Raw genomic sequence first — 16571 nt, 5'->3', positions numbered from 1 at the left:
TTGTCTACACATGCCTATTATATAAGGAATCGGATTTAACACGGAATTATATAATTAGTTATTTTAAAGATGACCGACTCTCATGAGTCATAACAAAAAGTTGAATTATGTTTAATGTATTCTACTTAAGAAGGCAGCAAATTATATAATAAACACTATTATTTTACCTTTCATTGAGAGAGTATTATTTGAGAAGCACATTAAAAATCATGTGGTCTTGGAAAAAAAAAAACTATGAAGTAACTATAATTATAGGGTAAAGAAATAAAAGACAAAAAGGCTGAGTATATTACATTTTAGAAAGAATATTCTTATGTAGAGTGGTTTATTTCCTTATGATTCTGAATAATAATGACATACAGGGTGATATTTTTACTACCACAACCATTGGATGAATTATATTTAGATTACTCTGGTAATCTGGATTAGGGATTTTTTAGATGTTAGGTTTTTTTAGGTAATCTAGGTTACCAGGGTAATCTAAATATAATTCTGGTACTGGTTGTTCTGCTGGCTTTTTTTTTTTTCTTTCTTTATGGACGGAACAGTATAAACATATGCAGGCTTATTTTTAGTAAAATAGTTAAGAATTGGGACTTTGATTAAGTATCATTATATAGTATTAAGCATCATTAATAATTCAGAAGTTTGGAGACTTTGTTAAAATGACTGTGTATTTATTGTCAGATTACTGATGGGATGTGAGTAATTTCAGAACTCATTTAGTACCATATCTAACTAGTACCGATTTGAGTATTTTTTATCTGAAATGCGTGGGATCAGAAGTGTTTTGGCTTTTGGATTTTTGCGGATACTTTAACCGTTTGAGCATCCCCAATTCAAAAATCTGAAATCCCAAAACCTTCAATGAACACTTTCTTTGAGCGTCATGTTGGCGCTCACAAAATTTTGGATTTTGGAGCATTTCAGATTTCGGAGCATTGTGGATTTCGGATTAGGAATCCTCAACTTGTACTTTGAGAGGATTTCAAATCATGAGAAGGGTCCTTATTGCGAAGGCCAGTCTTTCACATGTTCACCCAGTTTTTTGAGTGCCTGGCACAATGCTAGGCATTGAGGATTTGATGGTGAACCAGAAACTTCCTAGTCTAGATGGCAGGGAGTGGGAATGGTGTTGGTAAACTCCTAAATGAACACTTGCAATACAGTATGTTAGTCAACACAATCTTTTAGGTATTATAAAAAGGACATAAGTAGATTTCTGTGCAAGCGTGGATCAAGGATACTTGAGGTACTGCAACAGTGGGACTTTTGATCCTTTTTAATTTTGCAAGTGTCCCCACTCTACCTGCATGTATGCTCAGACATGTGCTTGTGGAAAATATTTTTTAATTTGAAGTAAATTAAAATTTTGATGATTTAACGACACCTTTTGAGCCAACTGATGACTTGAATATTACAAAGTAAAAAATAATTATTGGCGATGTGTTTTATTTTTTTTTTATTTTTGAGATGGAGTCTCGCTCTGTCGCCCAGGCTAGAGTGCAGTGGTGTGATCTCAGCTCACTGCAAGCTCCGCCTCCCGGGTTCACGCCATTCTCCTGCCTCAGCCTCCCTAGTAGCTGGGACTACAGGTACCCACCACCACACCCGGCTAATTTTTTGTATTTTTAGTAGAGGTGGGGTTTCACTGTGTTAGCCAGGATGGTCTCGATCTCCTGACCTCGTGATCCGCCTGCCTCGGCCTCCCAAAGTGCTGGGATTACAGGCCTGAGCCACCGCATCCGGCCGATGATGTGTTAGAATTAAGTTCTACTCTCCAGTGAACAACAGCTCAAACAAGTTAGAAAGTTATTTCTGTCCCAGGGAAACAGACTTGCAGGTAAATAGTCTAGGGCTAGTGTGGGGATTCCTAACCTTCCAGGACCCAGCCTCCCCTCTTGTTGCTTCACCATCTGCAATGGTGGCTTAAACATCATTGTCCAAAATGGTTATTTGAGCTAAAGCCATCACTCCCACATTTCAGACAGTAGAAAGGAAGAAGAGCAAAAAATATGCCCCCATTCTTTAAGGAAACATTCTAGAATTTAACTTCTTTTTGTCCTCATATTTCAGAACATAGACATATGGTCACACTTAACTACAAGTGAGGCTGGAAAACACATACGCCTATGTACCCAGTTCTCTTTACTACAAAGGAGAGGAGAATATATATTGGGGAACCCCTGGCAGCCTCTTCTACAGGAACACAGACTCCCTTATGCCAGTCCAGAGAAACCAAAGACTTACTGAGCATTTCTTTCAGGTGATTCTTTACTCACATAAGTCTTAAGTGTATCATCTTAGCTACACTAACAATTGGGGGGTGGAAAAGAGTCTTTTCCAACTGATACACACCAATATTTTACTTCAGAAGAGATACCTGAACTGTATACTTCAGATGCCATTTTTAAAATCCAATGCCTAGGATAATAGGGTTAGTTACTTTTCTGAAAAAAAAAAAAAAAAAAAAAAAAGGCTTTCATAAAAGCCTTTTCCCTTGCCATTGCCCAAAGATAAGTCAATTTCCTATCTATTAATAGTTGTACAGCTAGTCTGTCTTTTTCGGATGTTATAAATTGACCTAAATGTCGTTTCCACCATGGAGGGTGCTAGAGGATGGAGTCAAACACCTCTGATTGTAGAGTCAGAGGACCTCATCTGAGTCTTGATTCTGTCACTCACTAACTGCTGTATTACTGAGAAGAGTCATTGATGGCTTAGTTCCCCATCAATGACTATAAAAGTGGTACCTTGGTATTTTACCTCAGGATGATTGCTATGGATTAGACTAGAAAACTCTAACTTGAATGTCAAAGTGAGTTCATTTCATCTCTGTCTTTGCCAGTCATCAACATCAGGCCCCAAACCTTTGACAGAGTCAGTCTACCCTGAGTCAAGCGTTCCTGTTTCTGAGGATACCTTTTTAGCTCATGAAATGAGTTGATTACATTCTTTATTACAACAACCTGATCTGTTTCCTTTGCGAGTGATTTGGAAAACACTTTTCATTTAACCTTTACTCAAGGTTTTTCTTGTTCTTTGAAGTGACAGTTGGTCTGTGAAGTCGGCTTAAAGTCAGGTTATTGAGTCAGAGCTGCTGAAGAATATAAACTTAAGATGGCTTTAGAGATAACCACTCATTCTAGTGCTCTGTGTTCCTAAAAAATATTCTCTGGCGGAGTGTTATAGGAAGAAAGGGGCATCCTGCAAGACTCAAGTTCACAGACTTGACTTGGAGCTGGTTTTAGAAGTCAGGAAGGGGTCACTCACTGTCGGCTTCCTTAGGATTCCAGTGGTTGCTGGGTTCTTTGTTATTGTTATTGTTTTTTGTGATTGTTGTGTGTGTTAGGGCCAGGTTTAGGGTAAAGAGTATTTCAGGCTCAGAAGCTGGAGCTAGCAGTGCTGGGGTCACGTGCAGTGTTTCCAGGGCACAAAGGGTCAACCCCTGAATCTGGGCTTATAAAAAATTGAGTGACTTTGGCATGAAAAATTAAGTGACCGGGTTGCTCCCTCTTTTTCCATTCCCATTTTGTTTTTTAACTTTGTCAAACTCAGGGGTGGAGTAGCCATAATGCCAGGAAGGATGTTGGGGAGTTAGTGATATGGAAAGAATGGTCAGATGCTTTCCTTCATCCTTTGAATGCTCTTCCCTGTCCCTAGAAATATAAAGATTTAAAAATTATTATTATAGTAAATGTCCTCTGGTACTCTTGTGGGTTTGTTTTTTATATTTAAAATTCAAATCCCAGTGGAATTATTTTAGAGTAAGTAGTGAAGTAGGGATGCAACTTTGCTTTTTCCCCCTCATATGGTTAGTTGGTTGCCCAGCCCCATTTGGTGAGTCATCCATTTGTTTCCTGCTTTTTGACGTGCTACATTAACCATAGATACAACAGTGATCATTTTTGGCTGAAAAATTATTTTTGAAGGTTTGGCAAATTCAAGACAAATTCTACAAAGGATCACCCACATTTCTTCTAGTCAGCTGAAGTGGTGCCCTCAGGTGGTAACAGTCTTAAAAACACAGTTTACATTCTCTGTGCCAGGTTTCAGGTTGTGTTATTCTTGATGTGTTTTTACTGACTTTATTAATAGTCTTCTTTCCTTTTAAATAGACAATACTAATTTACATAAAATGCTCCTGCTTTTTGTTATTCCCTGTATCTACTTAGATGTATTCCCCCTTTTTGGTGTATATATTGATCTACCTGTCTGATCATGCATTGTCAGCACACTGTTTCTATTAAGATAATTGTATAATGTTCTAATACTTCAGGGTACTTCTCTACCAATAGGGAAGTTGTATTAGTCCATTCTCATGCTGCTAATAAAGACATACCAGAGACTGGGTAATTTATAAAGAAAAAGAGGTTTAATGGACTCACAGTTCCACATGACAGGTGAGGCCTCAGGAAACTTACAATCATGGCAGAACGGGATGGAGTAGCAAAGGCATGCCTTACATGGCAGCAGGCAAGAGAGCATTTGCAGGGGAACTCCCCTTTATAAAACCACCAAATCTCTTGACACTTATTCACTATCACGAGAACAGCAGGGGAAAAACCCACTCCCATGATTCAATTACCTCCCATCAGGTCCCTCCCACAACATGTGGGGATTATGGGAGCTACAATTCAAGATGAGATTTGGGTGGGGACACAGCCAAACCATATCAGAAGTAAAAAGAGTGGAAAAGGAGAATAAACATGTTTCACTCATGTTCCAATGATGTCATATGGCCATACCTGGCTGCAAAGGAGTCTGGAAACTGCATTCTGTAGTTGAGTGGCTATGTGTCCAGCTAAATTCTATTCACAAGGAAGATATCAAGGTTCAACATGCTCTGGTGGGACACTTTTCACTTTAGAAAAATGTCTAAATACAAATATTAATGGAAGTAGGCTTAAAAAATAGATAAAAGATTAAAGAGTTTTAATTACTTGAAGAAAAGAAGGATTTTGTTTAAATGAATGTATGCACTGGGCAATATATGATTCGAGAGTGAAACACTGGCACATTATAAAAGACCAGTAGAATTTCACAGAAGTGTTGCCAATAGAAATTTATTTTTGGCCAGTGTGCTCCATCTATCTAAGTTGTTGACTTGAAGATATTGTGTGTTCAGATTAGAATGACAGACGAAGCATACATATTGTTTCTGTCTTTTTGCATCTGATGCTCAAATTAAAATTGGATGAGTATGCTCCTTAGTGGTTGTAGTTTGGTAATACTACTGATTTGTGTGTGTGTGTGTGTATGTGTCTGTGTGTGTCTGTGTTTAGTTTCAGTTCAACTCAGCCACTTCCATTTGAGATTAATAAAGCCAGTTATTCACTTAAAGTACCTGTACCCACCAGGCTGTATGGCTGAGGCTAGATCTATAAAAACCCAAAGCTAGAAAATGCTTCCATAACTATGACAGTATCTCAGCACTTCAGAAATTATAGAATTTGAGAGTTTAAAAAGGAACATAGTTATCCAATCAGACACTATCAGTTGGAAGGAGTAGCTGTCTCTGCCAGAGTTTAAAAGTGGCAGAGAGGATTTTATATACCACTTCAGCTTGCATTATCATCAGAGGAATCAGACATTGTGTTCTGGTGATAAAGGCATTTAAAAAATTTTCTTTTCCAGTCTAGTGATTTAAAAACCAAATAGCTATATCAAATTTCTTATTGTTACTCAAACCTTTTAATGTCCTAGTTGATGAAATAACAATTCCCATTTCATACAATGCTTTGAATTAATTATAACTGTAATTTTTAAAAAAATTCCATATTTGATTATTTTGAATTAAAAATGCTCACAGCATCTTAACAGTATAGAAGTATAGTCAAATGCCCTTCCATTATTTTTGCTACTAATGCATATTCCTTGCCAGAAATAACAAATGTTAATACTTTACTATAGCCCGGGGTGGTGGCTCACACCTGTAATCCCAGCACTTTGGGAAGCCAAGACGGGCAGATCATTTGAACCCAGGAGTTCGAGACCAGCCTGGGCAACATGTTGAAGCCCTGTCTCTACAAAAATTATAAAAATTGGCTGGGTGTGGTGGTGCATGCCTATATTCCCAGCTATTTGGGAGGCTGAGCCCAGGAGGTCAAGGCTGCAGTGAGGCATGAGTGAGCCACTGCACTCCAGCAGAGTGAGACCTTGTCTCAAAAAAAAAAAAAAAGGTTTAACTATAGAATTAACATGCATATGTGCTCATAAACATGGGTACACGTGCGTACATTTTTTAAAACATAAATTAGATCATGCCACCCGTTATTCTGTGACTACATTTTTTAGTTTAACGATATATTTCAGACTTCTTTCCATGTCATTACATTATTTTATCTGATAAGGTTGAGTGTATTTTTACACCATTTTTCTTATGTCATCCTAGAGAAAGATGCATAGAATTAAATCCTTTTAACATTAACATACAGAGTTAAAAGTATACCCCAAGCATTGGTTCTTATCCTTCAAAGGTCCTTTTTGAGATTTTGTGAAGGCCATTGGAATGCCCAGGTTGTAAGCTGAGTGTAGTTTTAATATTTGGAAATTGAACTAATAATAATCCCAACTTTATCAGTGTTAATGCTTCTACATATTTAAAGTTATAAGTAGTTAATAAGACATAATTTGAACAGATTATTTTGGATAGCTGATGTATAATCAATTCATAGGAATTTAAGAAAGAAGTTTTTTGTGTGTGACATCAGGTTCACTTTTGCATTTAGTTATGAACCACATTCAAACTAGATTTGGTTTCACATTTTCTTAGCTCTTTTAAAAACATATTATCAAAAAATTAAAATTAATTTCCCTGTGCTCATATATTATTATTTTATAATCTGAATTTTCTGGGATGGAGTTGTAATTCTTCTGACAATACAATAAATTTATTTTGTGTTCTGTGAGCTTACAAGTCCACTAGAGGGTGCATTTTACTCTTTTTTGACACAGACAGAAATTTAAGTCCATAATTTTGTTTCACTTTCACAGAGCTTAGCTGGGTTAACAGCTTTGGAAAGCAAAGTCCCTTAAATTCTTAAACACAGACACCAGGAGACTGTTGTACAAAAACATAATTCATTAGTATAAAGCAACCATATGATTATTAAAATAGTGGCCTTACCAGTGAATGCTATTGTAGGATGCAGAAGGGAGCACGGTGGGGTGGGGATGTCTAGGGAAGCTTCATGGGCAAGATGGGATTTGTAGTGTTCAAACACCTGGTGAAGTCAAACTTTTTGGTCTTGGGACCCCTTTACACCATTGATAATTATTAAGGCTCCCAAATAGCTTGTATTAATGTGGTTATTGATATTTAATGTTCTAGCAATTAAATTTTTTTTTTACTAATGCATTTAAAAATAACAATAATAATGGGCCAGGCCTGGTGGCTCACGCCTGTAATCCCAGCACTTTGGGAGGCTGAAACGGGCAGATCACCTGATGCCGGGAGTTCGAGACCTGGCCAACATGGAGAAACCCCATCTCTACAAAAATAAAAAAATTAGCCGGGCTTGGTGGCACGCGCCTATAATCCCAGCTACTCGGGAAGCTGAGGCAGGACAATCGCTTGAACCAGGGAAGCAGAGGTTGCAGTGAGCTGAGATCTTGCCATTGTACCAGCCTGGCAACAGAGCGAGACTGTCTCAAAAAATAAATAAAAATAAACCCATTACATGTTAATATGAATAACATTTAAATGAAAAAGCACTATATTTTCCAAAACAAAAATTAGTGAGAAAATGGCATTGTTTTACCTCTTTGCAGATCTTTTTAATGTCTGGGTTAATAGAGGGCAGCTAGAGTCTCATATTTGCCTCTGCATTTAATCTGTTGTATGTTTTGGTTAAAGTATGTGAAGAAAATTCAACCCCACACAGCTATGAAGTTGGAAAAGAATATTTTAATAGCCTTTTCTGATAATTGTGAGTAGTCTTCTGTGATTCTATATCTAAACAATCAAATGGTAGTTCCTTAGGGGCTAATTGCCATGTGGAACCTGAAACCATATCAGTGAACTTATTCTAGTTAGTTACGTTAAAATCCAGTAGTCTCTCTTGGACCTTGAAAGACTCTTTTGCTCAGGCATGACTTTGTAATATTACGCATTGGTCTTGGAAAATACTGGTTCATCTAGTTATGTAAATCTTCCAAATGTTAACACAATATCAGTCTTGTAAATATGTCAAGTTCGTGATGGCAGATACAAGTTTTCTAAGAATTTAATTTTCATTTGAAAGCTTGAATTTTATCACTGGCAACAAATACTAACAGTTGTTTTCCTTGAATTGACATGCCCACTTCATTTATTTTTAAGAAAATATCTGTGAAATACCCAAGTTTGAATAATTATAGTTTGCCTATTATATATAGTTTGCCTATTATAAACTATATTATATAGTTTGCCTATATAATTATAGTTTGAAAAAAGTCATTTTTTCAAGTAAAAATGGTGTTCCATGAAAAGAGAAGTTAGTTAGGTTCATGAGTACTTTTCCTTGAGACAACCCTTAGACTTTTACATAGAGCAGAAATGTTTTATATGTATTTCATCACACAGAATAGTAATGTGTCAAGATTTAATAAAATTGATAATTTACTGCTTCATCAAGGCCATTTTTATGTAAAACGCAATGGCAGCTGGTAGAGTTTGGTGCCACCAGCATGATTTGTGCTAAAGGGCCAGCAGTTTCACTCACTCACTCTCCATCAATGTTAATGCAAACACAATGCAAGAGGTAAATAATGTCTTAGTATGATGACATTAGTTTTGACCCTGCAGATCCTCTGAAAGGGTCTTGGGGACCCTCAGGAGTCCATGCACACATTGAAAACGGCTGGACTAGGAGAAGCATAGAACTGGGTGTTGTGAAGCCATTGCAGAGAAGGATGGTGTATGAGGGCAGGGGTGAACATGAGTGTCAGCCGAACAAGGGGCTGAGGGTAGACTCCAGTTGATGGCTCTTGTGGGAATAGAGGAAATCAGAGGAGAAAAGAATGTGTCTTGAAGGCAGAGCAGACCTGAGAGGTCCCTGAACACAAGTTCTGAGAAGCAATTTTGTGGCTTTCCTGGTAGGTGGGCACACGTCTTTAATTAAGCACCCCTGCCCTTCCCACTCTGCCTTGTTTCTCCCATATTTCTACCTGTTGGTTCTATTTTTACCCCCAAAGGCAGCATAAGGCCCTGCTTTCTTCTGTGCAGCCTTTCAAATATGAACTTAGGGTCTTGAGGCCCAGTGGAAGGGAGCTTCGAATGTCAGAACAACTGGAAACTTTTTTCCATAGATAGTAAGGAGCCATTGCTTACTCTGCTCTCTCCTTCCCTTCCTGTTTTTCTGCCTACCTTTTTGAGAATGGCATTTGACAATGATATTTATTGAAAGAGCACTATGTATTAGTAGTGCTCTTGGGATATGTTAGGGATGCAGCCGTGAACAGACAGCCTCAGTACCTGCTGTCAAAGAGCCAAGAATCTAGTAAAGGATAGAGGCAAATGTGATCAGGATCATGGGAACATTTGGTGAGGGCCTCTAATCCCAGAGGGGAAAGGGCTTGCAGGTCGAATTGCAGGACTTTTTGGAAGAACTAAGACTATGGAGGCTGAGACTTAAAGAATGAGGAGTTAGTTAAGCAAAAGGTATAGGGAACCTAAGGAAAAGGAGAGGGTTCTGGAGAGGGCTCCACAAGGGTTTGGAGGTAGAGACAGCACATGAGCAGTCATTGTGGCCGCAGTGTAGACTGCTAAGTGGTCAGATCTTCACTTGAGATTGGAGAGGGAGTATGGACTGAATTATGTCTCCCCAAGTTCATATGTTGAGTCTCTGTCCCCCAGTGTGACTGCATTTGGAGATAGGGTCTATATGGAGGGAATTAGGGTTAAATGAGGTCTTAAAGGTGGGGCCCTAATCTGATACTGCTAGTGTCCTTATTTTGAAAACACCAGAAGGCTCCTCACTCTCCACACTCATGCACCAAGGAAAGGCCATGTGAGGACAAAGTGATCATTTGCTAGCCAGAAATACAGCCCTCATCAGAAACTGAACCCTCTCAAACTTTGATCTTGGACTTTCCGACCTGCAGAACTGTGAGAAAATACATTTCTGTTGTTTAAGCCACCCAGGGTTTTGGTATTTTGTCATGGTAGCCTAAGCTAAGATAAGGAGTTACCACCCAGAGAAGCTGATGAGCTCTATCAGCCTTGTTAAGGAGCTTGGTTTTTATTTTGAGGGTTTTGGGGAGACATCAAAATGTTGTAAGAAGCAGAATGACAGATTATTCAAGGTGAAGTGTGAGGGATGGATTGACTGGGGCTGTGCATATAAGAGTGTTATGAGAGAGACAGTGAAGTGGATGTTATAGGCTGGATGAGGGTAGCAGAAGTGGGCAGTGGGGATTAAGAGAAACTTGGTTTCGAGAAACAGTTTAATAGTTTTGTAGACTTGAAAACTGGTGACTGGATGGGTCACTGAAGGAAAATGAGGAGTCAGGACTTCCAGGTTTCTAGGTGGGTGATCCTTGTTCACTGAAGTAGAGAACAGCAGAGCAGCAAGTTGAGAGAAGCCAAGGATGCATTTGGTTTTGGACATGATGAGTTTAATGTGTTTGTGGGATATCCAGTTGGAAACATTCCCCAAGCAACTGGCTTATACAGTGCTGGAGATCAGAAAGAGCAGGGGAAAGAGGGAAAGAGGAACAGAGAGCAGGAGAGAGAGATGGGCTACTGATCTAGGTAAAAATGCTATTAGTAAGATTCTCTAGTGGCAATGGCCCAATCACTTAATTCCTCTCAATATTTCTTTCATCTCCTGTAAAATAGAAATAGTATTTTTTTTGCTTACCTACCGAGCTGTTATATACTCAAAAATAAAACTAAAATAGAAAATATGGCAAAAGCACATTGTAACTGCAAAAGACTGCACGTATTTGAGTAATTTATTATACTGGAATCTAAGGGAAAATGCCGGATGCATAGGAACAAGAAAAAGGCCCTAGGGAGTGAGAACTTGGATGAGGGCGCGCAGAGGGAGAGGACAGGATTACAGGGAAGACTTGCTCATACCTCACAGGGGAGGGGAGGAGAGGGTCCAGATGACACCTTTTCCAAGTCCAGCTAGCTGGGAAGGTGATCATTTCTTTGAGAGAAATAGGAAAATCAAGAGCAGGAGCTGGCTCTTTGGAAAGATATATATATATTTTTGACGTAGTCCCATGGCATTTGAGGAGACCGTATTGAGGCATCTGGGTGCATGTCTTTGGTGGTTGGGAAAGGCCATTCAGGGCATTCTCTTCTTGCTTCTTTGTGCTTTTTTGGTTCACCTTTTCTTTTCTTTCTTTTTTTTTTTTTTTTTTTTGAGATGAAATCTCTGTCTCCAGGCTGGAGTGCAGTGGCGCAATCTGGGCTCACTGCAACCTCCGCCTGCCGGTTCAAGTGATTATCCTGCCTCAGCCTCCCAAGTAGCTGGGACTACAGGCGCCTGCCACCATGCCCAGCTAATTTTTGTATTTTTGGTAGCGATGGGGTTTCATATTGGCCAGGCTGGTCTTGAACTCCTGACCTTGTGATCCATCTGCCTCAGCCTCCCAAAGTGCTGAGATTACAGGGGTGAGCAGAGCACTGCTCTAGAAATGTTTTTTGGGCAGTGTAGAGTTAATTTTAAACAATGGAGTTTGAGTGCCTCTAGGAAGCCATGTTCCTAGTCACCACAGGTCTCTCCTCAGTCTCCTTTACTCCCCATATTGCTGCCTCACAGGCTTAGATTTTTCCCTGTCCTAAAGGCATTTATGAATATAGGTTTAAAGTCACTGTGGACAATTTGGCCTCAAAGGGGAGAACGCGAAGTAAGATTGCCTATGGGGATCAGAATTGGCCAGAGCCAGTTGAGACCATGTCCCAGAGGGAGCCCCTATGGTGTGGAGCAATGAACACAATTAAAATGTGTTTCGGTTTCCAAGATCTTAGCTTGAGATATGCTAACCTAGACTCCTTCTTCCGAATAACAATAATCTTAAGATTATAATTTAATTGGAAGAAGCTAGGACAACAACAGGTGCACATAGATACTTAGCACAATAGTTGCTCATAATTTGGCAGAAGGAGCCTGGGTTAGTGTATCTCAAGCTAAGATCTTGGTGACTTGTCTCTAAAACTGTCTGTTAGTAATGTTTTCCTCTTTTAAACTCTATTTTATTTCATTTTATACCAGATCTTCGTAATACTCCAGTACAGCAAATTCTGATTTGTGTGCTTGCTTCCATATCTCTCTTGTGTCTGATTCTGATGCAGGTACCTGAAGGATTTCTACAGTGTGTCCTTCACCCCACCAGCCACCAGGGGGCAGGCACATTCAGTCAATACTTTGACTATTAACATCTCAAGGTGCATGTTGTAACTGCTAGAGAAGAAAACAAAAATTAAAAAGAAAGACAAACTTTGAGATCCTATTATAACTTGATGTCGTTAGCTGACCCAACAGGCTTTTGCTACTGTCCAAGCATTGTTTTCTAGGAAGGCTATAGTTGGATGATCTAGTAAAGGATATGTCACCATGGTTGAAATGTTGCCCATAGCTCAGAGAATGTTTAATGAATTGAGACGACTCAGTCAAGCAATGAGTAGTAAGAAAATCTGTGTGACTAGTGACAACCAAAGTGGAAAGAGGGGCCCTTGTGTTCCTAGAGTGTCCCAGATGCCCCTCAGAAACATGGGTCAGAATAAACCCCAGAAGTCTCTCACAGACACCTTAACATGCTTCACCCAACAGGAAACATGTTATTTTCAGGGATGCTGTGTTTGGTGCTTTTAAAGTAATACTATGATATCTCCTTTTAAAAATGCTCAGCTTCTTTAAAGGAGATTGGGGAATAAGGAAAACAGATCTCTTAAGTAAAGAATTCTTAGAATCCTTAAAATGAGATCCATGAGACTAGCGCAGTTTTCTTCCTGATTCCTGAAATTCATTAAAGGGAATATTTTTCTTACCATGAAAGTGAAGGTTGCATTTTATTTACATGGGCTGGAAGAAAAGGATGAACAAATAAGCAAACTACTTGTGGAAGAGGTTAGAACTATTTCAGATAGCTATAAATTTTTATTGCAAAACCTGATAAAAACTCCAAGAAACAGTAATGGGGGAGGTGAGAATAACCTTATATCATAAATATTCATTGACTTTCTCTTTTGTTGTCTGGGTGGGTGGCGGGGGGGAGGGTCAGTCCTCGTGGTAGTAAGGACTTTAAAAGATGAGATTTCCTCAGTTATCTGAGTAAATTCACCTGTTTGAGCTAGTCCTGAATTTTGAACCTATTCTGCCCCCTGGTTTATGCAGAATTTGGTGATTTAGTTACAATTTTGGTTCAACACTTCTTTAGATTAGCAGTATGTATCTCAGGGAACCTTTTCAGATTGTAGTATTCTGTGACAAAATGTGGCTTGTTATAGAATATATTGCCAGGCTTAGTGGACACCAGGCTTTCTATAGATAATTTTTGTCCCCTTTGCCTCTTTTTTTAGGGATCTGAGATGTGTGAGGCAGAGACTGGAATTGTAATATGTTTGGCACCAGGTGACCTTAGAAATTAGCTGTCTGATAATTTGCATTTCTGATAATTTTCATGTAAGGTGCCCAGGGTCCTCTGGCGTTACAGACATACGAGTCCCAAGTTTCCTTCTCTTCTTCTATCTTGTCTTTCTCTTGGTTTGAGAAGATGTTGTGGTTTTTTCCAACCCATCCTCTTATCTCCTGCTTCTGCCAGTCTAGTCTCTTCTCAGAAAAGGTGTTACTCTGTAGAAAATGTTAACTCCTGCACACCCAGAGACCACTTTCTGTTTTGTACCTACAGCTCTGAAATGATGATTCTGTCACTTTTGATTTCTGTAGACTCTGGGTTTTCTTGTCTTCTCACGAATTGTGAGCACGCTGACAATTGTTCAATGTGCTCAAATGTGGAAAAGTTATCTTTTCTTTCAGTTGTAACTGAAGTATCCCTAAGGAATACCTGTTGATGCTGCTTACTTTGCCTTGTGTTTTAGCTGCCCTGTGTGACTTTGAGAATGACCCAGAAGTATTCGGGCCTTTCTGAACTGCGCTGTCTCCTGTGCATCTGGCTCTTGCAGTGATTCAGTTGGTGGGATTTAGTGGAAAGGGCTAAATTCTGGAGTGGGAGGGCCTTGGTTTCTGCCAGACTCAGTGTTTGAGCAAGTCTTCTGGCCCACAAGTTTCTATTTTTTCACTGATAAAAAGCTGCTCATAGTAATACCTGCCTCCCAGAGAGCCTGTGAGGATTAAGAGAGGTAATGGATATGAAAGAGCTGTGTAAAGGCAATGCGGTTAGGTCTTGTGTTAGTCATGCCACCTTACTTGCTGCAGGAGGATGTGCTGTGGCTCACCTGTGCTTGAGCAAGCTGTGGAGGGATCCTGTCATCAGGCCTCCTCCTTCCCCAGTGTGTGAAGGGAGAAGGTGAGCTCAGACAACTTGGCCTCAGTGCTTACAGGAGCAGCGTTATTTCCTTCAGTTGTTACCGGTTACTTTGACATGTTGTTTGAAATAGTGTATTAGTCTGTTCTCATGCTACTAATAAAGATACACCTGAGGCTGGGTGATTTATAAAGGAAAAAGTTTTAATTGACTCACAGTTCCACATGGCTAGGGAGGCCACACAATCATGGTGGAAAAGCAAGGGATGTCTTACATAGTGGCAGGCAAGAGAGAATTGAGAGACAAGCGAAAGGGGAAACCCCTTATAAAACCATCAGATCTCATGAGACTTACTCACTACCATGAGAACAGAATGGAGGAACCACCCTCATGATTCAGTTATCTCCCACTGGGCCCCTCCCACAACACTTGGGAATTATGGGAGCTACAATTATTCAAGATGAGATTTGGGTGGAGACATAGCCAAACCATATCAGATGTGTTGAGTTGAAGAACAAAGAGTCAGGTCCTTGATTTTTGCTTCAGTTGAAGACATATAAATGGTGAAATGGCTTTTTCTGCTGTGGATTTTAAAGGTTTTACTCATTTTTTTTAATAACTTAGACTGAAAGCAAGGCATTATTTCTAATGAAAGATTATTTTTAACAGTCTTTGAAATTAGTCTATTCAGAAAGTTATATTTTTTTTCTGTATCCCCCATTTTGGATCTCTTCCTCTTTGTCTAGCTTGGTCTTCTGATATTATCATAGGTAACCACGGCTTCCAGTGTCATGAATGGCTGGAGGCCTGGCCTCTCGATTCCAGGAATTTCTGCATTCCCTTTAATCAGCCAGCTTCAACCCTTTGCATGGCCTGGAATTGCCTCATTTCTAAGGATTCAAGCTTGGAGCTATCTTCCAGTCACAGCCTTCTGTTCTTTCACTTACTCATTCCTTCACTTGCTCTAAACGTGCTTGTTCCTCATCTTAAATCCAATTAACGGCCATTTTCCACCTGCCGCTTTTCTTCTGTCGCTCAGTCTCATCCTTCCTTCTCTACTCAACCTTCAGGCCTTGACCTCCCCAGTCCACTGTGTCAGCTGTTTGCTCACTGGCATCCTTAGAATCCCTTGCCCTTTTAACTTCTGCTTTGCCCACTATTATGACTGCCTTCCCACTCCCCCCATGTCTATATCCCAGGCCACTGAAAATCACTGGAGGAAATCACATTAGCCCAATCACATTGGGCTAAATGCTTAGTAGTGATATGTGCCACCTCCCTCTGCTGGAACCTCACTGCTCCTGGGAAAGTCCTTTTAGTTTTCGATCCTTCTTCACCCTGGGGTCCCATTTCCATCAGCTTTCCTTATTTTGCTAGTAATCTTGCTTCCTTTTTCAATGAGAAGGTAGATGGTAATCCAATTGAACTTCTTCAACTCTCCTTTACACCTGAACCTTTGTCTGTATTTCCAGCCTACTTCTCACGCTTGCTTCCCAATGCGATGGTGTGTCCTTACTCCTTCCCAACGTCACCCTCCTCACTTTGGGCACCCACTTGTCAGCTTCAGGGCCTTACATTGTGAATGAACTCTGCCACCTCCTCCCTGGCATCACTCTCTCCCTTTCCACAGACTTTCCTCCTTTTATCCTATGAGCTACTTAACTTTCCTGAAACCTTCGCTTCACAAGAGCCTCTCATTCTCTTAGTTACAAATTTCTCAAAGAACTGTCACTTCTTCCTACTGTCACTCTTCACCACCCAGTCATTCCTTAGCCCTCTGGCCAAGTAGTATCTTCTCCTGCTGTTCTGCTGGGACTGTTCTTGCAAGTCGGCAAGGACCTCTTTCCTAGTTGTCAAATAATCTACTTCTCACCATCTCCACCACCTTTGACATAGTTATCCACTCCAGCAGGTCTTAATGCTTAGTACATTTATGTTGAGTGGATGGATAAAGGCGCTTTGCTTCTCTCCGCTAGTTCCCATGACATGGTGCCATCTTTTTTTCCCCGCTGCAGTCTCTCTGACCACTTCTTTTCAGTCTCTTTTTAAACCTGACTGAAATTTTGAGTTTCCCCATCTTGGCAGAAGGATGAAAAATCAGGGAATCTTAATTGAGTACCTACTGTGTGCCAAATGCTACCCTTTAGGGG

At 39.9% G+C, this 16571-nt stretch overlaps 1 protein-coding gene across 7 annotated transcripts in view; it reads left to right on the top strand.

Moving 5' to 3' along the window:
• Nucleotides 1-16571, top strand: part of ARL15 (ADP ribosylation factor like GTPase 15) — a 429205-nt gene that overhangs the window by 73719 nt on the left and 338915 nt on the right. The window contains exon 1 of one of the 7 annotated variants that reach the window (XM_054555008.2): nt 1619-2266. Coding sequence (XP_054410983.1) covers nt 2222-2266 — 45 coding nt within the window. The 5' untranslated portion in view covers nt 1619-2221. 7 annotated transcript variants of the gene reach the window in all.

This window comes from Pongo abelii, chromosome 4 (assembly GCF_028885655.2).
Source record: "Pongo abelii isolate AG06213 chromosome 4, NHGRI_mPonAbe1-v2.0_pri, whole genome shotgun sequence".
In the NCBI taxonomy this organism is placed as follows: domain Eukaryota; kingdom Metazoa; phylum Chordata; class Mammalia; order Primates; family Hominidae; genus Pongo; species Pongo abelii.
This window is presented reverse-complemented; position numbering and strand designations above follow the sequence as displayed.